At 42.6% G+C, this 24,326-nt stretch overlaps 2 protein-coding genes across 3 annotated transcripts in view; both read left to right on the top strand.

Annotated features, from left to right (window-relative positions):
- Nucleotides 1-7,320, top strand: part of jak2b (Janus kinase 2b) — a 46,653-nt gene extending 39,333 nt beyond the window's left edge. The window contains exons 20-24 of the mRNA XM_020469698.2: nucleotides 2,143-2,267; nucleotides 2,483-2,655; nucleotides 3,845-3,962; nucleotides 5,427-5,540; nucleotides 5,807-7,320. Of these exons, the coding sequence (XP_020325287.1) occupies nucleotides 2,143-2,267; nucleotides 2,483-2,655; nucleotides 3,845-3,962; nucleotides 5,427-5,540; nucleotides 5,807-5,914 (638 nt within the window). The 3' untranslated portion in view covers nucleotides 5,915-7,320. The remainder of the gene's footprint in view (nucleotides 1-2,142; nucleotides 2,268-2,482; nucleotides 2,656-3,844; nucleotides 3,963-5,426; nucleotides 5,541-5,806) is intronic.
- Nucleotides 7,321-19,458: 12,138 nt separating this feature from the next.
- Nucleotides 19,459-24,323, top strand: zgc:114041 (MFS_MCT7 domain-containing protein). Of its 2 annotated transcripts, none has more exons than XM_020469684.2 (5): nucleotides 19,459-19,732; nucleotides 20,782-21,006; nucleotides 21,216-21,359; nucleotides 21,905-22,693; nucleotides 22,844-24,323. In XM_020469684.2, the coding sequence occupies exons 2-5, from the start codon at nucleotides 20,796-20,798 to the stop codon at nucleotides 23,050-23,052; spliced, it is 1,353 nt and encodes a 450-aa protein (XP_020325273.1). In that variant the 5' UTR covers nucleotides 19,459-19,732; nucleotides 20,782-20,795; the 3' UTR covers nucleotides 23,053-24,323. The 2 variants fall into 2 exon arrangements, with proteins under 2 accessions (XP_020325273.1, XP_020325279.1); XM_020469690.2 differs by having other exon boundaries at nucleotides 19,469-19,732; nucleotides 20,926-21,006.
- Nucleotides 24,324-24,326: the final 3 nt, after the last annotated feature.

Below are 24,326 nucleotides of genomic sequence, written 5' to 3'. Positions count from 1 at the left end.
TTTCAATGATATTACTGAGTAAATCAATCAGTTGAAATAAATAAATTAGGCCTTAATCTATGGAATTCACGTGACTGTGCAGGGGCGCAGCCATAGGTGGGCCTGGGAGGGCATAGGCCCACCCACTGGGGAGCCAGCCCCAGTCAATCAGAATCATTTTTTCCCCACAAAAGGGCTTTATTACAGACAGAAATACTCTGTCTGTCCTGGTGGCTGTTCTCAGACGATCCCGCAGGTGGAGAGGCCGGGTGTGGAGGTCCTGGGCTGTAGTGGTTAACGTGGTCTGCGGTTGTGAGGCCGGTTGGACGTAATGCCAAATTCTCTAAAACGAAGTTGGAGGTAGCTTATGGTAGAGAAATGAACATTCAATTATCTGGCAACAGCTCTGGTGGACATTCCTGCAATCAGCATGCTAATTTCACACTCCCTCAAAACTTGAGACATCATTAGGTTGTGTGACAAAACTGCACATTTTAGAGTGGCCTTTTATTGTCCCCAGCACAAGGTGCACCGGTGTAATGATGATACTGTTTAATCAGCTTCTTGATATGCCACACCTGTCAGGTGGATGGATTATCTTGTCAAAGGAGAAATTCCCACTAACAGGGATGTAAACAAATTCGTGCACAAAATTTGAGCGAAAGAAGCTTATTGTGCTGTGCGTATGGAACATTTCTGGGATCTTTTATTTCAGGTCATGAAACACGGGACCAACACTTTACATGTTGCTTTAATATTTTTGTTCAATGTACTAGCATGCTAGCAGATACCCATAAACTTCCAGCCATTGCGCTAACGCTTCATTGCCAAAACCCTGAAGTATCCCTTTTAAGGCTCAAGTTTAAAGTTTTAATGTCACATGCACAAGTACAGTGAAATGTCTTTCTTGCAAACTCAAAACCCAACCATGCAATAATCAATAACAAGGTAATACTAGAAAAAAACCACATGAGAAATAAGATGAAATATGAAGAACACAATAAGTAAGAAAACATACTATGTACATGGTCGGTTCCAATACCATATTTACAATGTGCAGGGATACTGGAGTGATGGAGGTAGATATGTGTAGGGGTAAGGGGACTAGGCAACAGGAGAAAATAAACAGAGTAGCAGCAGCTTGCATGTGAGTGGGTGTGTAGAGTGTATAAATGTATGTTCATATTTTGTGTGAGTGAGAAAATGATGGCGTGAGTGTGTAGGGCCCTATAAGTGTGCGTCGAGACACTGAAATATAAGGTCAATAAGATGCAAGGTAAACTCGGTCCGTGTAGCTATTTATCAGTCGTATTGCTTGGGGCTATAAGATGTTCAAGAGCCTGTTGGTGTCAGACTTGATGCACCAGTACCTCTTGCGATGTGGCAGCAGAGAAAATTGTCTATGGCTTGGGTGGTTGGGGTCTTTGACGATTTTCCAGGCCGCCTGATATAGAGGCCCTGGATGGCAGGGAGCTCGGCCCCAGTGATGTACTGGGCTGTCCGCATAACCCTCTGTAGCATAACCCTCTGGCACCACGCTGCCAGTCACTGACCTCCTCCCTGTAGGCTGACTCATTGTTGCCTGTGATCAGGCCTACCACCGTTGCGTCGTCAGCGAACTTGATAATGGTGATAGTCGTGCATGGCCACACAGTCGTGGGCGAAGTCGAAGATCCAGTAACCTGTTAGTCCAGGATCCGATCATTAGTAACCCATTTGCTTCTGAAAAGATAAGTCTAGAATACACTTTTTTTTTCTTTTTCTCCCCAATTTCGTGGTATCCAATTGTTAGTAGCTACTATCTTGTCTCATCACTACAACTCCCGTACGGGCTCAGGAGAGACGAAGGTTGAAAGTCATGCGTCCTCCGATACACAACCCAACCAAGCCGCACTGCTTCTTAACACAGCGCGCATCCAACCCGGAAGCCAGCCACACCAATGTGTCGGAGGAAACACCGTGCACCTGGCAACCTTGGTTAGCGGGCACTGCGCCCGGCCCGCCACAGGAGTCGCTGGTGCACAGAAGGTGAATAGTAGTTGCCTTGTAACTCCAACAGATCCTTTTAATTCAGTCAGAAGACAAGACAAGTTCAGCAAGTTATTCGTAGAATCCTAAGTCAGTGCAGAGGTGAATGTTTCTCTATTTGTTTGTTGTCTGCAGGCCGGAGAAACCTGCGACTGATCATGGAATACCTGCCCTATGGGAGTCTGAGAGATTACCTCATCAAGAACAAGCAGAGAATAGACCACATGAAACTGGTGCATTATACCGCTCAGATATGCAAGGTACTGATAGTGACCAGATATGAAAGTAACTTTAACCTTTTGATTATAATGGTTTTACTCTTCCATATCCAGATATCTACCCTCAACTGATGCCTGATGTTTACCATATGGTGATAGTTCATAACATTCTAATACAGACTGCAACCTAGTGGGAAGTAAAGGTAAAGCATGTATGAGGTCTGAACGTTTTTGTCTTTGTTCTTTTGTGTGTGCAGGGTATGGAGTACCTGGCAACCAAGCGCTACATCCACAGAGATCTGGCAACCCGGAACATCCTGGTAGAGAGTGAGCTGAGGGTGAAGATAGGGGACTTTGGCCTGAGCAAAGTCCTGCCCCAGGACAAGGAGTACTATATGGTCAAGGAGCCAGGAGAGAGCCCCATCTTCTGGTTAGACACCTTTAGCAGCCCCTCCAGGATTCTGCTATCTTTTTTAGCTAAATTAACAATTCCCTGCTTATTATCATCATTGAAATCATTGCATATTGTGAAAAGCATTTTTAAAAACCCTGCAAATCCTGGAGGGACAGTTTTATTCGGTCACTGGCAGAAAAGTTTTTATTTTTGTAGTGACCAATGATATTTCTTGAAGTCAACCAACATAATCGTTTAAAGTAGGACCAGGCGGTTTACATATAATTACTACATACCGGTATTGAGGCATTTCCACCACCATTTCTCGCACGTTTTTACAGACACAAAAGGATCGCAACGTCGAATGAAGAAATTTATCTGCCAGAATTTATAAAATTGTACTGAAACTTCCTGTTTCTAACAAAGCTGTCGTGATGATTATTCATACAGTTTGCCTTTACTCGCATAAAAACTGTGGATGGAAACATGGTTACAGAGAAAAATAAGGGAAAAGTGACTTTTTGATGATAAAGACAAAACAAACAAGCCTCAGTGTGGAAATGATGGCAAAAATTGGTAAATGCAAAAATTGGTAAATGCTGAAAATGATTTTGAAGTTGACTAAACAGTTTAAAACACGTGTCAAAACTCATTGCATGGAGGGCCGAGTGTCTGCAGGTTTTCACTCGTCCCGTGTACGCGATTAGATTAATTAGGGTCACTGATTAGTTAGGAATTCCCCTTACCTGGTTGTCTAGATCTTAATTGGATACAAATTGAATGGTGAAACCAAATACCAGCAGACACTTGGCCATGGAATGAGTTTGACACCCCTGTTTTAAAACAGTCAGAATAGAGAAAGCCCTGTTAAATCCACTTAGAATGTGTGTTGCCATCCTAGGGTCATGCACTACTCAAAGCTTATTTAGAACTTGTATTATTCAAAAACATAAACAACTGTCAAGTGCCATCATTCTGTAAAAAAATGTGGATAATATTGTGATATGATACTGTATTTTGAACATATCGTCCAGCCCTAGTTTAGAGTTCTATGAACTGTGCAATCTTGTTCCTGACTTTATTGTTAGTTCCTGTGTTAGATTTGTGCTTTAGCTGTTCGTTTTCACCCATTTCCTATGTGGTGTAACTGTAATTCCTAGTCATCCTTTTTTTGAGAGACGAATAAGAGAGAGATTTGGGACATTTTTTTTGTGTTGTTGTGCAGGTATGCCCCAGAGTCTCTGACGGAAAGCAAGTTCTCTGTGGCTTCTGACATCTGGAGCTTTGGCGTAGTGCTCTATGAACTGTTCACCCACAGCGACAAGAACTGCAGCCCTCCTGCAGTGAGTTCATCCTTCTCTCTCCCTTCTCTGATTTATTTTTTTCTTCTTCAAATACAGCTAATATGTTGTCTCATTAAATACTTGATACTTGTACAGTGGGGCAAAAAAGTATTTAGTCAGCCACCAATTGTGCAAGTTCTCCCACTTAAAAAGATGAGAGGCCTGTAATTTTCATCATAGGTACACTTCAACTATGAAAATCCAGAAAATCACATTGTAGGATTTTTTATGAATTTATTTGCAAATTATGGTGTAAAATAAGTATTTGGTCACCTACAAACAAGCCAGATTTCTGGCTCTCACAGACCTGTAACTTCTTCTTTAAGAGGCTCCTCTGTCCTCCACTCGTTACCTGTATTAATGGCACCTGTTTGAACTTGTTATCAGTATATACCTATGATGATTACAGGCCTCTCACATCTTTTTAAGTTGGAGAACTTGCACAATTGGTGGCTGACTAAATACTTTTTTGCCCCACTGTATATGCAAAGCCTACTGACCTCAGGCTACGTTAAGATCACATAGCCTGTTAAAACAAACTATGGGGGCCTCCCGGGTGGCGCAGTGGTCTAGGGCACTGCATCGCAGCGCTTTGGGTTCGCTCCCAGGCTCTGCCCAGGCTCTGTCGCAGCCGGCCGGGCGACCCACAATTGGCCTAGCGTCGTCCGGGTTAGGGACGAATACAGCTAAGCACGGGCAAAATCCTAGAGGAAAACCTGGTTCAGTCTAATTAATTCCAACACATTTGGAGAAAATTGCACCTTTCAGCAGGACAATAACCTAAAGCACAAGTCCAAATCTACACTGGTTGCTTACCGAGACGACATTGAATGTTCCTTAGTGGCCTAGCTACAGTTTTGACTGAAATCGGCTTGATAAATCTATAGCATTACTTGAAAATGGATGTCAAGCAATGATTAACAACCAACTTGACAGAGCTTAAAGAATGTTAATATTGTACAATACAGGTGTGCAAAGCTCTTGGAGATTTACCCCAAAATTACTGCCAAAGTTGTAATTACTGCCAAAGGGGGTTCTAACATGTATTGTCTCAGGGGGGTGTATACTTATCTAATCAAGATATATGTAAGTGTTTTATTTTTCATATATGTTTCATAAATATTAGCTTTTTTTGGCATTAGAGTATTTTGTGTAGATCACTGACCAACAAATACAATGAAATCCATCTTAATCCTAATTTGTAACACTGCCAAATAAGAAAAAATTGAAGGAGTGTGAGTACTTTCTGAAGGCACTGTATGTTAAGACACATTGTCACAGACTCTACTTGAGTCTACTTGTATACACATGAGCCTGCACATAAAGGAAAGTATACTGTATGTGTACAATAGAGACCTAAAAAAAACTGCTAACATCCCTGCGTTACACTGACCTAGTTTACATATACTTGTTTGATCATTTGTAGTTCACACCTGACCAACCATCCTTTCTCCACATCCTCAGATGTTCATGGGCATGATGGGTAATGACAAGAAGGGCCAGCTGATTGTTTATCATCTCATTGAGCTACTCAAGTCGGGCAGCAGGCTGCCTCAACCTGTGGGCTGTCCCATGGAGGTAAGGGCTGGGTTGTAGTCATTATGTCCATTTTGTCTTGCATTGTTCAGTCTATATAGTGCATTTGCCTTCCTTAATGATGCAGTGTCATATGTGTAAACGAGGGGTTGCGGTTTCCACAGTTAACTTAGTACCTTAACTGAGCAATGTGAATGGTAACATGTTTATGTTACATTCAGATTTCAATGAATATATACCATGGGAAGGCTACCAGTTGTGACCATCCCAAATAAACATGTCTTTGGTTCTCTCTCTCGTTCTCTCAGATGCATGAGATAATGCAGGAATGCTGGGATAAAGACCCATGTTTGCGGCCCTCCTTCAAGGAGCTGGCCCTGCGTGTCGACCTGTTCCGTGACAGCAAGGATACGTAGACAAACACCCTAAGTGCCCCTCTTCTAAGAGACTGTTTTTCTGCATTCACTTGGTTGCCGTGTGTGTGTGTGTGTGTGTGTGTGTGTGTGTGTGTGTGTGTGTGTGTGTGTGTGTGTGTGTGTGTGTGTGTGTGTGTGTGTGTGTGTGTGTGTGTGTGTGTGTGTGTGTGTGTGTCTGTGTCTGTGTCTGTGTCTGTGTGTGAGACCGCCCCCCTGTCCTTTTGCAGTGTGGCAATAGATTGGACTCAGAACAAGATCTTCTACCAGGACACTATAGAGACACTTGTATCAAACAAGGTCTCATTTCTCTTGAGTGTGTTTTTTTCTTTTCTTCTCCAGCCCTTTGTTTTCTAAGCTAGCAGGGCTAGCCTTCACCTTTCTGTCCCCCCATCTGAAAAATGAAAGTATGCTGGACTGATGGAACGGAATGTTTCTTCTTTTTATTTGTGTCATTTTATGTATGTATATACATATGTTTGTGTACATATGTCAAGAGGATTTTATAATTTTATAAAATGAAAAGAATACACTGCAGTCTGTATTTGAAATGTTAGACAAGAAGTCAGTGTAAATGAAGTACATTTAGAGATTTTAAAATCCATTGATTTAAAATTCCATTGTGAAGCAGGTGCTGTAAGATTAAAATATATATCCATGCTATATGAAAAAGGGTTGTAGAATGTTTTTCAAAAACCCGTTAGTGGGGTCAGTAATTTCTTCTGCTGGCCTTACAGTCAATAATACTATGTTCAAGGTCAGTACAGATTATAGGACTCTTCTGATACTTTGTACACAGGCAGAACTCTGCTTGAGGATAGTTCAAAAGTAGTTGAGAGTGTGTGACACTCATTCCTTCCATATCCCATGTCCATTCTAAAAATATCCCTTCAACCGAACAGGCTACTCATCATATCACTCCTCAAATCACAAGATCTCTTTCATTTGTATAGGGTCACACTATCAGTATAATCTTAGTGTGACATGAGCTCTTCAATTTCACTAGTTGGGTTTGTCAGCTAACATTGAACTCTATCAAGACATTATGGTGTATAGTCCTACACAATCCCTTTCAAATACTTGACACCACTTGCCTTTAAGTTCCTAGAGATACTTTATTTTTCCTAGAGCTACTTTATTATTGCAACATCTCATGCATTTTCTCCCCACGTCATTACAAAATGGGAGTGTTACAAACTAGTTTATCAAATCATCCAGGGGTCACAACTGGTCAGTGAATAAACCCAGGTACAAGTTTACTGATGTTTTTCAAAGATTATGACAGATTCTTCTATTTGTTCAAATGTGTCTACATGCATTCCCCTCCATATGTATTTGGACATTGAATATTTTTTAATTTTTGGGGCTTTATATTCCATACTTTATACTTTGGATTTGAGATCAAATGTTTCATAGTACAGAATGACAGATCTTATTTGAGGGTATTTTCATACATACAGTGCCTTCAGAAAGTATTCACACCCCTTGACTTTTTCAACATTTTGTTACAGCCTGAATTTAAAATGGATTAAATTGAGATTGTGTGTCACTGATCTACACACAATACTCCATAATGTCAAAGTGGAATTATGTTTTTAGACATTTTTACAAATTAATTAAAAATGAAAAGCTGGAATGTCTTGAGTCAATTAGTAAACCTCTTTGTCTTTGTTATGGCAAGCCTAAATAAGTTCAGGAATAAAAATGTGCATAGCATGTCACATAAGTTGCATGGACTCACGCTGTTTGCAATAATAGTGTTTAACATGATTTTTGAATGACTACCCCATCTCTCTACCCCACACATAAAAGTATCTGTTGGTCCCAAGCACACATTCAACCAAGAAAACCAGGGAGGTTTTCCAATGCCTTACAAAGAAGGTCACCTATTGGTAGATCTGTAAAAATAAAATAAAAAGCAGACATTGAATCCCCATTTGAGCATGGGGAAGTTATTAATTCCACTTTGCATGGTGTATCAATACACCCAGTCACTACAAAGATACAAGCGTCCTTCCTAACTCAGTTGCCGGAGAGGAAGGAAACCACTCAGGGATTTCACCATGAGGCCAATTGTGATTTTAAAACCATTAAAGACTTCAATGGCTGTGATATAAAACTGAAGTTGGATCAACAACAATGTAGTTACTCCGCAATACTAATTTAAATGACAGGGTGAAAAGAAGAAAGCATGTACAGAATTTTTTTAAATAAAAAAATGCATTCTGTTTTCAATAAGGCACTAAAGAAATACACTTTTGTTCTTGAACAAAAAGCATTATTTTGGGGCAAATACAACACATCAAATTTATTTATATAGCCCTTCGTACATCAGCTGATATCTCAAAGTGCTGTACAGAAACCCAGCTTAAAACCCCAAACAGCAAGCAATGCAGGTGTTGAAGCACGTTGGCTAGGAAAAACTCCCTAGAAAGGCCAAAACCTAGGAAGAAACCTAGAGAGGAACCAGGCTATGAGGGGTGGCCAGTCCTCTTCTGGCTGTGCCAGGTGGAGATTATGATAGAACATGGCCAAGATGTTCAAATGTTCATAAATTACCAGTATGGTCAAATAATAGGTCTGGGACAGGTAGCACGTCGGGTGAACAGGTCAGGATTCCATAGCCGCAGGCAGAACAGTTGAAACTGGAGCAGCAGCGCGGCCAGGTGGTCTGGGGACAGCAAGGAGTCATCATGCCAGGTAGTCCTGAGGCATGGTCCTAGGGCTCAAGTCCTCCGAGAGAGAGAAAGAAAGAGAGAATTAGAGAGAGCATACTTAAATTCACACAGGACACCGGATAAGACAGGAGAAGTACTCCAGATATACAAACTGACCCTAGCCCCCCGACACACAAACTACTGCAGCATAAATACTGGAGGCTGAGACAGGATGGGTCAGGAGACACTGTGGCCCCATCCGATGATACCCCCAGACAGGGCCAAACAGGAAGGATATAACCCCACCCACTTTGCCAAAGCACAGCCCCCACACCACTAGAGGGATATCTTCAACCACCAACTTACCATCCTGAGACCAGGCCGAGTATAGCCCACAAAGATCTCCGCCACGGCACAACCCAAGGGGGGGCGCCAACTCAGACAGGAATATCACATCAGTGACTCAACCCACTCAATCCACCGAGTTTGTGTCTCTCACATGGGTAGGCAGACCATTCCATAAAAATGGAGCTCTATAGGAGAAAGACCTGCCTCCAGCTGTTTGCTTAGAAATTCTAGGGACAATTAGGAGGCCTGTGTCTTGTGACCATAGCGTACGTGTAGGTATGTACGGCAGGACCAAATCAGAGAGATAGGTAGGAGCAAGCCCATGTAATGCTTTGTAGGTTAGCAGTAAAACCTTGAAATCAGCCCTTGCCTTGACAGGAAGCCAGTGTAGAGAGGCTAGCACTGGAGTAATATGATCCATTTTTTGGGTTCTAGTCAGGATTCTAGCAGCCGTATTTAGCACCAACTGAAGTTTATTTAGTGCTTTATCCGGGTAGCCGGAAAGTAAAGCATTGCAGTAGTCTAACCTAGAAGTAACAAAAGCATGGATACATTTTTCTGCATCATTTTTGGACAGAAAGTTTCTGATTTTTGCAATGTTACGTAGATGGAAAAAAGCTGCCCTTGAAACAGTTTTGATATGTTGTTCAAAAGAGAGATCAGGGTCCAGAGTAACGCCGAGGTCCTTCACAGTTTTATTTGAGACGACTGTACAACTATTAACATTAATTGTCAGATTCAACAGAAGATCTCTTTGTTTCTTGGGACCTAGAACAAGCATCTCTGTTTTGTCTGAGTTTAAAAGTAGAAAGTTTGCAACCATCCACTTCCTTATGTCTGAAACACAGGCTTCTAGCAAGGGCAATTTTGGGGCTTCACCATGTTTCATTGAAATGTACAGCTGTGTGTCATCTGCATAACAGTGAAAGTTAACATTATGTTTTCGAATGACATCCCCAAGAGGTCAAATATATAGTGAAAACAATAGTGGTCCAAAAACGGAACCTTGAAGAACACCGAAATCTACAGTTGATTTGTCAGAGGCAAGCCATTCACAGAGGCAAACTGATATCTTTCCGACAGATAAGATCTAAACCAGGCCAGAACTTGTCAGTGTAGACCAATTTGGGTTTCCAATCTCTCCAAAAGAATGTGGTGATCGATGGTATCAAAAGCAGCACTAAGGTCTAGGAGCACGAGGACAGATGCAGAGCCTCGGTCTGATGCCATTAAAAGGTCATTTACCACATCACTGAGTACCGCTCAGTATTTCCAAACATGACAGTGGCTGTATCATGTAATGGGTATGCTTGTCATTTGAAAGGACTAGGTAGGTTGTTTAGGATTAAAAAATTAATGGAATTGGGCTAAGCACAGGCAAACTCCTAGAGGAAAACTGGTTCAGTCAGCTTTCCAACAGACACTGGTAGACTTTCAACAGGAAAATAACCTAAAACACAAGGCCAAATACACACTGGAGTTGCTTACCAAGACGATGTTGAATGTTCCTGTGTGGCCTAGTTACAGTTTTGACTTAAATTGTCTTGAAAATCTATGGTAAGACTTGAAAATGGCTGTCTAGCAATGATCAACAACCAACTTAACAGAGCTGGACGTATTTAAAAAACAAAAATGGGCAAAATATTGTACAATCCAGATGTGCAAACCTCTTAGAGACTTAGACTCACAGCTGTAATCTCTTCCAAAGGTGCATCAAACATGTATTGACTCAGGGTTTGAATGCTTATCTAATCAAGCAGTTTGTTTTGGTTGTGTTTTGGATTATGTTTTGCCCAATAGTAATTGAATGATGACTAGAGTAATTGTATTTCTAATTAAGTAGGTAAGATTATTTTTGAACACTTATAAATTAATCCTGATAAGAAAAATCATGAATAATGATGCCATTCAGAGGCTGCAACAAAATGCTACCCTCTCACAATTTCCAATAACAGGGAAGATGAGCATTTTTGGGGGAGTATGATCTTTGTGCCTCTGTAACCTCACTCAATACATTTATGATTAATTTATGATTATCCATAATCATGGTAGCATCCACTTAATGTTTCTTCAATGATATGACTAAATGATTCATTCATGATTTTCCTTATTAGGATGAATGTAGACTCCAAAATGGCACAAGACATTATTCACCATTCAGTTCCTGTTGGGAAAAACATAATCCAAAACAAACTGCAAATACATCCAAAAAGTTTGTAGAGTCACAAGCTTGATGTAGTCCTTGCGTGCAAGAAATACTACACTTTTGACTACTTTAATACACTAAGTGAATTTGTCCAAATGGGGGGACTAGATACATAGTGTTTTAATTTCTTAACAGTAAAACAGATACAATGGGTATAGAAAGTCACCACCCCCTTTCAAAATGTTCACCTTTTGATGTTGCCTTACAGCCTAAAATGAAAACACATCCAATTATTTACAGAAAGTAGCCCACAATATCTATGTAAATGTTTCTTTCTAAAAAATATTAAAATTAATTAAAAGTAAAACAGTAAAATAACCTATTTGGATAGGTGACACCCCCCCCCCACCCCACCCCCACCCCCCACCCTTAGAATTGTAATTGCAAATATGCTGAGGTATAACCAACCACCTTCCAGATCACAAATCAAGCTAATTTACTTGATTGCTGAGTAGTGCAATTCAAAGCAAAGAATCCACTACGGGCAGAAAGGTACTTTCAAAAGATCTACGAGATAAAGTTGTGGAAAGGCACGAGTCAGGATGGATATGAAAATATTTTGAAGGCTTTGTTTGTCCCTCGGAGCACAGGTAAGACCATTATTAAGAAGTGGAAGGTGTATGGCACCACCCAGACCCTGCATAGATCAGGCCTCCCTCCAAACTGGATGACTGGGAAAGAAGGAAACTGATCAGAGATGCTACCAAGAAGCCAATGTCGACTTTGAAGGAGCTCCAGGGCTTTTTGGCAAACATTAGTCAATGTGTGCATGTGACCACAATATCACAAGCTCCACAAATCTGGCTTCTATGGGAGGGTGGCAAGAAGAAAAAAAACACAGCCACATCAAGTCTCATTTGAGCTTTGCCAAAAAACACATTGTAAATTCCGAGGCCGTGGCAAAGGGTTCTGTGGTCAGATGAGACCAAAATTGAACTGTCTGGCGAAATCCCAATACATCTTTACACCCAAAGCACCATGCCTACAGTAAAGACAACAATGTATACGAAATGCTTCAGTCTGGTTTTAGACCCCATCATAGCACTGAGACGGCACTTGTGAAGGTGGTAAATGACATTTTAATGGCATCGGACCGAGGCTCTGCATCTGTCCTCGTGCTCCTAGACCTTAGTGCTGCTTTTGATACCATCGATCACCACATTCTTTTGGAGAGATTGGAAACCCAAATTGGTCTACACGGACATGTTCTGGCCTGGTTTAGATCTTATCTGTCGGAAAGATATCAGTTTGTCTCTGTGAATGGTTTGTCCTCTGACAAATCAACTGTAAATTTCGGTGTTCCTCAAGGTTCCGTTTTAGGACCACTATTGTTTTCACTATATATTTTACCTCTTGGGGATGTTATTCGAAAACATAATGTAAACTTTCACTGCTATGCGGATGACACACAGCTGTACATTTCAATGAAACATGGTGAAGCCCCAAAATTGCCCTCGCTAGAAGCATGTGTTTCAGACATAAGGAAGTGGATGGCTGCAAACTTTCTACTATTAAACTCGGACAAAACAGAGATGCTTGTTCTAGGTCCCAAGAAACAAAGAGATCTTCTGTTGAATCTGACAATTAATCTTAATGGTTGTACAGTCGTCTCAAATAAAACTGTGAAGGACCTCGGCGTTACTCTGGACCCTGATCTCTCTTTTGAAGAACATATCAAGACCATTTCGAGGACAGCTTTTTTCCATCTACGTAACATTGCAAAAATCAGAAACTTTCTGTCCAAAAATGATGCAGAAAAATTAATCCATGCTTTTGTCACTTCTAGGTTAGACTACTGCAATGCTCTATTTTCCGGCTACCCGGATAAAGCACTAAATAAACTTCAGTTAGTGCTAAATACGGCTGCTAGAATCCTGACTAGAACCAAAAAATTTGATCATATTACTCCAGTGCTAGCCTCTCTACACTGGCTTCCTGTCAAAGCAAGGGCTGATTTCAAGGTTTTACTGCTAACCTACAAAGCATTACATGGGCTTGCTCCTACATATCTCTCTGATTTGGTCCTGCCGTACATACCTATACGTACGCTACGGTCACAAGACGCAGGCCTCCTAATTGTCCCTAGAATTTCTAAGCAAACAGCTGGAGGCAGGGCTTTCTCCTATAGAGCTCCATTTTTATGGAACGGTCTGCCTACCCATGTCAGAGACGCAAACTCGGTCTCAACCTTTAAGTCTTTACTGAAGACTCATCTCTTCAGTGGGTCATATGATTGAGTGTAGTCTGGCCCAGGAGTGGGAAGGTGAACGGAAAGGCTCTGGAGCAACGAACCGCCCTTGCTGTCTCTGCCTGGCCGGTTCCCCTCTTTCCACTGGGATTCTCTGCCTCTAACCCTATTACAGGGGCTGAGTCACTGGCTTGCTGGGGCTCTCTCATGCTGTCCCTGGAGGGGGTGCGTCACCTGAGTGGGTTGATTCACTGTTGTGGTCATCCTGTCTGGGTTGGCGCCCCCCCCCCCCCCTTGGGTTGTGCCGTGGCGGAGATCTTTGTGGGCTATACTCAGCCTTGTCTCAGGATGGTAAGTTGGTGGTTGAAGATATCCCTCTAGTGGTGTGGGGGCTGTGCTTTGGCAAAGTGGGTGGGGTTATATCCTTCCTGTTTGGCCCTGTCCGGGGGTGTCCTCGGATGGGGCCACAGTGTCTCCTGACCCCTCCTGTCTCAGCCTCCAGTATTTATGCTGCAGTAGTTTATGTGTCGGGGGGCTGGGGTCAGTTTGTTATATCTGGAGTACTTCTCCTGTCCTATTCGGTGTCCTGTGTGAATCTAAGTGTGCGTTCTCTAATTCTCTCCTTCTCTCTTTCTTTCTCTCTCTCGGAGGACCTGAGCCCTAGGACCATGCCCCAGGACTACCTGACATGATGACTCCTTGCTGTCCCCAGTCCACCTGGCCATGCTGCTGTTCCAGTTTCAACTGACCTGAGCCCTAGGACCATGCCCCAGGACTACCTGACATGATGACTCCTTGCTGTCCCCAGTCTACCTGGCCATGCTGCTGCTCCAGTTTCAACTTCCACCTGACTGTGCTGCTGCTCTAGTTTCAACTGTTCTGCCTTATTATTATTCGACCATGCTGGTCATTTATGAACATTGAACATCTTGACCATGTTCTGTTATAATCTCCACCCGGCACAGCCAGAAGAGGACTGGCCACCCCACATAGCCTGGTTCCTCTCTAGGTTTCTTCCTAGGTATTGGCCTTTCTAGGGAGTTTTTCCTAGCCACCGTGCTTCTCCACCTGCATTGCTTGCTGTTTGGGGTTTTAGGCTGGGTTTCTGTACAGCACTTTGAGATATCAGCTGATGTACGAAGGGCTATATAAATAAATTTGATTTGATTTGATTTAAAGCCAGCCGGTGGCAGCATCCTGTTATGGGGGTGTTTCACTTAGTAGGAACTGGAGCACTTGTTAGGATAGAAGGGAAAATGGACAGTGCAAAATACTGACAGATTCTTGAGGAGAACCTGCAGCCCTCTGTCAGGAAGTTGAAGATGGTTCCAGTTTCAGTGTACAGTGGCTGAAGGACAAGAAGGTGAATGTCCTTGAGTGGCCTAGACAGAGCCCCGACCTAAATCCTGTTGAATATGTGGAATGACTTGAGTGCAGCCCCTGAGCGGTCACCTTACAATTTGACTGAGCGTAAACAATTTTGCAAGGAAGAATGGGTAAATATTGCACAGTCTAGCTGTGCAAAGTTAGTGGAGAAGTGTTCAAAGAGACTCATGGCTGTAATTCAAGCAAAAGGTGGTTCCACCAAGTATTAATCAGGGGGGTGTTCACTTATCCAAATAGGGTATTTTACTGTGTTAATTTAATACAGTTTGAGGTTTTTATTTTATTTTTCTCACTTGGATATTGTGGGTTACTTACTGTGTGAAAATAAAGCTGGAAAAAATCAAATTTGATGTGTTTTCATTTCAGGCTGTAAGGCAACTAAAGGTTAACATTCTGACTTTCTATACCCCCTGTATGTCTCAAAGTACCCTCAAAAAGAACCTGACATTCTATACTGTCGCCTATATGAAACATTCTGTCTTAAATACAAATTGCCACATTTTCTTAGAAGTGCTCACTGTCCAAAAACGTATGGATTGTATTTGCTTCTGCTGTGGAAATGCATTTTATTACTATACAACTCTGGAAAATGTGTTACATTGACTTGAATTCTCACACTCAACCATGCTCTCTGTTTTTAAAGGTTAAGCTCAGGGGAAAACCTATCCCTTTCAGAGGACATGCACCCTAGTGAGAGGGAGAAGTGGGAGTTGGCATACGTTGTGAAAACAGTGAATCAAGCGTTGCTATGTAGTAGTACTGTCTACAATCTCCAATGGTTCCTTCTCCTGTGCAGAGAGCAGGAACCCTGTTGAGATACAGTGCCTTGCGAAAGTATTCGGCCCCCTTGAACTTTGCGACCTTTTGCCACATTTCAGGCTTCAAACATAAAGATATAAAACTGTATTTTTTTGTGAAGAATCAACAACAAGTGGGACACAATCATGAAGTGGAACGACATTTATTGGATATTTCAAACTTTTTTAACAAATCAAAAACTGAAAAATTGGGCGTGCAAAATTATTCAGCCCCTTTACTTTCAGTGCAGCAAACTCTCTCCAGAAGTTCAGTGAGGATCTCTGAATGATCCAATGTTGACCTAAATGACTAATGATGATAAATACAATCCACCTGTGTGTAATCAAGTCTCCGTATAAATGCACCTGCACTGTGATAGTCTCAGAGGTCCGTTAAAAGCGCAGAGAGCATCATGAAGAACAAGGAACACACCAGGCAGGTCTGAGATACTGTTGTGAAGAAGTTTAAAGCCGGATTTGGATACAAAAAGATTTCCCAAGCTTTAAACATCCCAAGGAGCACTGTGCAAGCGATAATATTGAAATGGAAGGAGTATCAGACCACTGCAAATCTACCAAGACCTGGCCGTCCCTCTAAACTTTCAGCTCATACAAGGAGAAGACTGATCAGAGATGCAGCCAAGAGGCCCATGATCACTCTGGATGAACTGCAGAGATCTACAGCTGAGGTGGGAGACCCTGTCCATAGGACAACAATCAGTCGTATATTGCACAAATCTGGCCTTTATGGAAGAGTGGCAAGAAGAAAGCCATTTCTTAAAGATATCCATAAAAAGTGTCGTTTAAAGTTTGCCACAAGCCACCTGGGAGACACACCAAACATGTGGAAGAAGGTGCTCTGGTCAGATGAAACCAAAATGTAACTTTTTGGTAACAATGCAAAACATTATGTTTGGCGTAAAAGCAACACAGCTCATCACCTTGAACACCTATCCCTACTGTCAAACATGGTGGTGGCAGCATCATGGTTTGGGCCTGCTTTTCTTCAGCAGGGACAGGGAAGATGGTTAAAATTTATGGGAAGATGGATGGAGCCAAATACAGGACCATTCTGGAAGAAAACCTGATGGAGTCTGCAAAAGACCTGAGACTGGGACGGAGATTTGTCTTCCAACAAGACAATGATCCAAAACATAAAGCAAAATCTACAATGGAATGGTTCAAAAATAAACATATCCAGGTGTTAGAATGGCCAAGTCAAAGTCCAGACCTGAATCCAATTGAGAATCTGTGGAAAGAACTGAAAAATGCTGTTCACAAATGCTCTCCATCCAACCTCACTGAGCTCGGGCTGTTTTGCAAGGAGGAATGGGAAAAAATGTCAGTCTCTCGATGTGCAAAACTGATAGAGACATACCCCAAGCGACTTACAGCTGTAATCGCAGCAAAAGGTGGCGCTACAAAGTATTAACTTAAGGGGGCTGAATAATTTTGCACGCCCAATTTTTCAGTTTTTGATTTGTTAAAAAAGTTTGAAATATCCAATAAATGTCGTTCCACTTCATGATTGTGTCCCACTTGTTGTTGATTCTTCACAAAAAAACTGTTTTATATCTTTATGTTTGAAGCCTGAAATGTGGCAAAAGGTCGCAAAGTTCAAGGGGGCTGAATACTTTCGCAAGGCACTGTACCAAACAGATGGGGCATAGACAGTTGAAAAGGGCTGTCAGATGTTGTAAATTGACTAGTTTGCCCTAATATTCATCATTAATTTCCTTCAGACAATTATGTAATGATGAACTTGCCTGATTCTCAAGGCAAGGGCAAATTACACCATTAATGATGGGGTTCTCTCCATGTTGGCACACACCATGGACTCTAAGCATACACACATGATTTAATCAATTATTAATGTGGGTCTTGGTACATTCCATTCCAGTAATGACAGTAATGCTTAATTTTGACTGCACATTTTAGTGGTCTACGATGGTTATGTTGTAGGATACAACCAACCTAATACAACCATAGAATAGATACAACCACAACTCCCTTTGCTGTACGAGCTCCAGCGTGGCGCAGCAGTCTACGACACTGCACCTCTGTGCTAGAGGCGTCACTACAGACCCTGGTTCGATCCCAGCTGTGATTGGGAGACCCATAAGGCAACGTACAATTGTCCCAGAGTCATCCAGGTTAGGGGAGGGTTTGGCCCGGGTAGGCTGTAAAATAAGAATTTGTTTTTAACTGACTTGCCTAGTTAAATAAAAAGAAATTTGTTGTGACCAAAGCCTCTCATTGGCCAATACATAGCATCTGCAATCCAGGGTTTATATACATGATTGGTCGTTGTAGTAGGATGTCCCTTGGGGGTATCAGTACCTATGTAGGACATGCGAGGGTTAGGTTAATAAACAGGCTGGAGCTAGAACCTCGTTGTTGTGCGTCCCCAGGGAAGGTACTGATCACAGCAGATGCACTCTCCAGGGCCCCAATTAAACGTCCATTATCAGAGGAGGAGCAATGTCTAGAGGGTGAGGTACAGGTGTCCATTAATGCAATAAGGGACAGTCTACCTGCATCTCAGACCAAACTGCAGCAGATTGCAGAGGAGCAACAACGAGACCACATCTGCCAACAGATAGTTCAGCATTGCAAAAAGGGATGGCCCAGGCAGGAGGAACTGCTGAAGCCCTATTGGGTGCACCAAAGTGACTTCCACTGTAATGGAGACCTTCTCATGAAAGGACAACGGATAGTTATCCCAGAGACTCTACAACCAGAAATGCTAGACCAGGTGCATGATGGACACATGGGGATAACCAAATGCAGACTGAGGGCTCAACAGTCAGTGTGGTGGCTTGTGTTCTGAGTACTCAGATTGCCAAGCTAGTGGCCCAGTTTGAGGTCTGTACAAAATATCAACCTTGTCACCCGGAGCCAATGATGGCAACGGAGCTGCCAAAACAGCCATGGCAAAAGGCACTTATCTGCTAGTGGTAGATTACTACTCAAGATACATCGAAATAGCAAAGACACCCATAACCACATCAGCTGGTGTTATCAATGGATTAAAGTAAATTTTTTAGAGGCAAGGGGTCGCTGAGGTCCTGGTTACAGATAACGCTCCCCAGTTATCTGCAAGCTCCTTTTCTGCTTTTGCCGCAGAATATGACTTCATACATGTGACCAGTAGCCCCTACCATGCACAGAGTAATGGTGAGGCAGAGAGAGCTGTGAAAACAGTCAAGGTCCTGCTGAAAAATAACAAGGATCCATACAGGGCTCTGTTAGCTTACAGAGTTACACCACTGCATCATGGGCCGTCGCCTGCCGAGCTCCTGATGGGCAGGAGGCTGCGTTCCCCATTGCCTGTCTCGCCGGCTCAGCTTAAACCCCGATGGCCTAACAGGAAGGCCTTCGCTGAGAGGGACAAACGTCTGAAACAAACGCAAACTGGAGACTTTAATCAGAGACACCGTGCTAAGGAGAGGCCACAGCTGTCCAAAGGTCAACGTGTGTGGATTACAAACTCAAAGACACCAGCAATAATGCTGAGGAAAGCGGATGCCCCACGCTCCTTTGTGGTGGACACAGGCTCAGAAGAGGTACGAAGGAACAAAACACACCTCAGAGCTCTTCCAGATCTACCAGCCACACAGACCGAGGACACAGAAAATACACAAAAAGAGGGTGAAGGAGAGAGAATGCTCACATAGCCACAAGCGCGCCCAAAAAGGGATGTGAAGCCACCAGAGTGGCTGAAATACTATGTTACGTGAAGAGAAAACATACTGCTGGGGACCATACCCAGCAACAAGAGACTGTACCTAAGTTAATGTTCATACTGTGTGATTTAATGCTTTCATACGGTTTCAGGATGGGAAGTAGCATGTTAGAGAATAATACTGGTTTCCAAATTGCATTTCAGTTATGCTTCAGTGGTTATGCATGTTGAGTTCTTGTTCATGGGAGAGGGGAAGATGTAGTAGGATGTCCCTTGGGGGTATCCGTACCTATGTAGGACATGCGAGGTTTAGGTTAATAAACAGGCTGGAGCTAGAACCTCGTTGTCGCGCGTCCTTATTTTAGATCATACTACAGTCGTGATTTACATAATGAGCATGAGCTCGAAGGGGAGTGTCCAACTCCGACCTGTATATAGAGAAGACCTTCCCGCGCTGAAATAGAAATTACGATATGGCCGGTAGAAGAGAACAGCAATATTTCCCAATAAACCAAGAGGAGAAGAGCAGGAAGTGAGGAGGCTACGATCCAGTCGTGAGTGATACTCAATTTCTTTATTCCATGCTTGCGTTGAGTTTTCAGAACGGTTAGCAGGATAAATACTGTCAATTTAGACATAAAAAGGGCAGAATGACTAGACATGATGCAAGTGCCGTAACTGCTGTTATCTCATTGCGAGGAAGAATAGATATTGTGGATCGATGCATTGTATCACAAGTGGTGCGGATCGTCATTGCTTGGTTTGCAGTGCAAGTCCACTACGTGCGGTCATTCGCGTGAACAACCGAGAAGCTGTGAGTTTAGAGCGCCGATGGACACGACTTAATAGTCAGAAATTCAGAAACGGTCATCATGCTCAGAAATACATTCAGGCAGACAAGCTGAAGCTCTAAGGAAGTATTTCATACTCGATGTCAACCTTGTCTCGGAGCATTTCGTATTATTCTGTACGTAAATCCGAGACAGTTAACATGTTAGGAATTGGCTAAACATATATGTTACTAATTCTAGCTAGCGGAGTAACGTTAGCTAGCTCCCTAATGTTAGCTAGGCTAGGCTTTAGGGTTAAGTTTAAGAATTAGGTGACGAGTTAGTTAGGGGAAGGGTTAGCTAACATGATAAGCAGTTGCATGTGATGCGCTTCGAACTCTCAGCCTTTGGGTTGCTAGACTTTTCGTATATGTCCAACCCTCCTTTTGTTTTTTCCTTAAGTAACCATCTGTCTAATGTAACATATCATACTAAATGGAGCGTGTTGGATTTACATACAGAATAATACAAATGCTCTGAGACAAGGTTGCAACTAAGTGTATTTGTGTCCACGAAATGAGTGCCTTTTGCATGCCTTTGACATTAAGTAGAAATTGTGCGCAAATATTGCATTTTGAAAGCCTGTTATATTAAGTGCCTTTTTTAATATCTACATTTTTTTTGGGGGGGTGGCAAGATTCGTTTCTTATTAAATTGAACATGTGCTCTTTATGACGATGTCAAAATGATATGAAATAAAGTGGTGGATCCACCCATTTACTGACCACATTGCAGCAGTGAACATATGCCTACTGTACATATGTTCTTCGAAGGCTGTAGAGCTGTGATGCAGAGCCCTGGTATGAAGGCCGGTGGCCCCCCTGATGGGGGCTATGGATGGGTGGTGGTCACCTCAGCCTTCTTTATCATGGGCCTCACTACAGGCGTCCTTAAGAACTTCGGCCTATTCTTCCTAGAGATCCAGAACCACTTTGGAGTCCTCACCAGCACCACCTCATGGGTCACCTCCACTATGATAGTCATGTTTCACTTGGGAGGTAAGTGAGATGAAACTTGTCTTGTTTACATTGCAGTTTAACTTCTATTTCATTATTCAACTGAAATGTGTTGCATGGTTATAGAGCGTTATAAGTTGGCTAAATAAACAAACCTGCTCAAGCAACTAGAGACCAGGTTGACATTTTGTTGTAGTAACCACTAGAACAATCCACTCTGGTTCCTGTAATAATTTGTCTCCTCCCCTCAGCCCCAGTTGCCAGTGTCCTGAGCATGCACTGTACCCAGAGGGCAGTCATCATGACGGGAGGGCTCCTCAGTGCTTCAGGGATGATCCTGGCATCTCTCGACCTCAGTCTTCCATGGATGTATCTCAGCATAGGCGTACTGCAAGGTAGGGTTGAGGGCTCCCCAAGTGGGGGAAACATTTTTGACATTTAAGAACAGTTTACATTTGTGTGTTCCCAGGATGATAAAGTTCTTTCTTTTTTTTTGTCGATGACCAATCACACGAGACAATGATCACCACACCAACCCATAAAACCTACTGTACCAGTACAGTTAAAATAATCAGAGGAAAACAAAAGGCATTACCTCAAGTGATTTATGATTTCAGGAGTTTGAGAAAATAGAACTGAAATGGTCATCCCTGAGGGTAAACAATCATGATGAGTTTTGCCTTGTGACCCCAACCAGAACACATTGTAACTGAACTTGGTGTAGTTATTGATTAGCTTTATTGGCTCATTAAATGTGAGCACATACACATGTATTACATTTACATGCTTCTACACCTGCATTGCTTGCTGTTTGGGGTTTTAGGCTGGGTTTCTGTACATCACTTTGAGATATCAGCTGATGTACGAAGGGCTATATAAATACATTTGATTTAGTAACAGACCAACACAGAGCCAAGATTTATCTTCGCTTTATTTTTAGGTTTGGGACTTTCATTTTCCTGGTTACCAGCCAACAGCATAGTGAGCCACTACTTCCTGAAGTGGCGTCCCATAGCGTACGCCATAGCCAGCTCCGGGGAGTGTGTTTTCGCCATGGTGTTCAGTCCTTTTTTCCAGTGGCTCATCGAGGTCTACACCTGGCAGGGAGCTCTGCTCGTCATAGGGAGCCTTCAGCTCAACCTCTGCGTCTGTGGAGCCCTCATGAGACCTCTTGAATCCAAACCCCATAATCGCACAAAGCCAAATAAGGACGACCACCAGGACTCCAAAGCCGATGATGACCCGACACCAAAAAAGCTAAGCTTCCAGTGGACGTTGCTAAGGAAACCAGAATTGCTGCTCTACATCCTGTTTGCCATTTTTGCTGCTGCAGGATTTTTCATCCCACCTCTATTTGTGGTTCCCTATGCCACCAGCCTGGGATTGAAGAACTACTGGGCGGCGTCCATCCTGTCTGTGCTGGCATTGGCTGACCTGCTTGGTCGTCTGGCCTGTGGTTGGCTGGCCAACCTGAGGCTGGTGAGGAACTTACAACTGCTGACACTGGTTGTCACCATGTTGGGGGTAGTGCTACTGCTGCTGCCCATTGGCAAGGACTACTCAGTCCTTCTGGTCTTCTCCTCGCTCTACGGTTTTCTGTTTGGCTGCGTTGTAGCCATCCATGTGACGTCTATTGTGGACATAGTGGGCCTGGAGGGGTTTGACAGTGGCCTGGGACTCTTCATGCTTTTTAGAAGTATCGGGGGCTTCATTGGTCCACCTGCTGCAGGTGAGATGGGGTGAAATTACAATGTTGACATGCACTAACTGAATTGCACCCATTTTCACTTTGCATGAACTAAGCTTTTAATCAGTGAAGCTACTGGTTTATTCATCCAGGGCAGCAGTTTGTGGGCTCAAATTTCTTCTCTTTGCACAGGTTGGCTGGTTGACCTGGACAAAGACTTTGGTGCATGCTTCTACCTGTCTGGATTGGTTCTCATCCTATCTGGTGTGTTTGTGGTGCTGGTGGACCGACTTGTCGAGCGGAAGAAGGCCTCTCCAAGTGAAACCGAGCTAGAGGCCACTCAGGCCTTTGCCTACAAGATGGGAGTGAAGCTGGTTGTTAGTGAGAGCAACTGCAAATAATGTTACTCTGTTTCAGGGGATATGGCAGTTCATGAGGTCTTGGGATGGCTTCATTCTGAGCTTGTATCACCTAGTCAGGGATTTATCTATATTAAGCTGCACAGGAGTAAGTAATGGAGGGTGTTGACATACCTGGTCATTCACCATTTGTGAAGTTCCCCGTTTACATATGTTTGACCAGGTTGTACAGTAGTTTTTATCACTTTTAATGCCTACCATGATGTATTTGAATGTTCACTGATTTGTCTTGAAATTGTCTGTTATATACTTGGCATACAGTATACCTGTATGAACATCTAAAGTTATTTTTGTCTTAATATCTGGTGCAATGCATATAAATGTTTTTTGGTTAGACCTGCTGCTAACACCTATGCTGAGGCACATAATGTGAGTAAAGTTAAGTACTTTCGATGTGCTGTTTCACCCATACATTAACTGGAATGTCATGTGCTTTAGAGTTAATGATCAATGTTATTTATCCCCTTTACACAATAGAAAATTGCACATGGCAATCTGGTGCTGTGGCTCAGCACTTCACATGTCACCAGTGCCTTATCTGTATTGCCACTGATTTATTTTCAATAGACTCTATTCAAGTATATCAAGCTTCATGGTTGTCAACTGTTGCCACACCATTTAGTCCTCCCCCGATAACGGTGTTTCTGAAATAATGATCAGTCTGTTTCAAAAGCTGAATGTCTGTGGCTTTTAAATCTTCCTTCACTGCAATTGGATGCAATGAAACTGTTGCAAGTTAAAACACTTGAATGTGTGATATTGCCTAGACTAAATTCCCCCCCCAATATAAGACAAATACAAGGGTACTTTTGCACCCATCAAGTGTTTATTTTTGCAATTGAATAAAAAATGGTGGCTGTACAATGGCACAAATCTGCACCTTTTATCAGTCAATTGTCTAGGGCACAATCGCTCTCCCCTGATCCTTTTGATTTGCTACCATTTCACTTACACACTAACCAGACCAAGGCATATGCTAGTCATTTGTGAGAACAATGGTGTGTGTGATTGGAACTGATGCTCAAGTTTGCAAGCTCTTCAAATTGAGTCTCATACATGTTGAATGAGTTGAAAAAAAATGACCTCAGAGGCTGTAGCTCTTACAAGTTCTGTTTTGGGTCTAACAAGCTTTACGTTGATATTCACCACAGCACTTTAAAGTCGTGCATCCACAACTGTTCCCAGTTGTACAGTAAGTCAGTGTATTTGAGCCTACGGAAAGGTGATCACCCAATAGGATTAACAAAAGGAATGAA

This window comes from Oncorhynchus kisutch, linkage group LG3, assembly GCF_002021735.2.
Source record: "Oncorhynchus kisutch isolate 150728-3 linkage group LG3, Okis_V2, whole genome shotgun sequence".
Taxonomy (NCBI): domain Eukaryota; kingdom Metazoa; phylum Chordata; class Actinopteri; order Salmoniformes; family Salmonidae; genus Oncorhynchus; species Oncorhynchus kisutch.
This window is presented reverse-complemented; position numbering and strand designations above follow the sequence as displayed.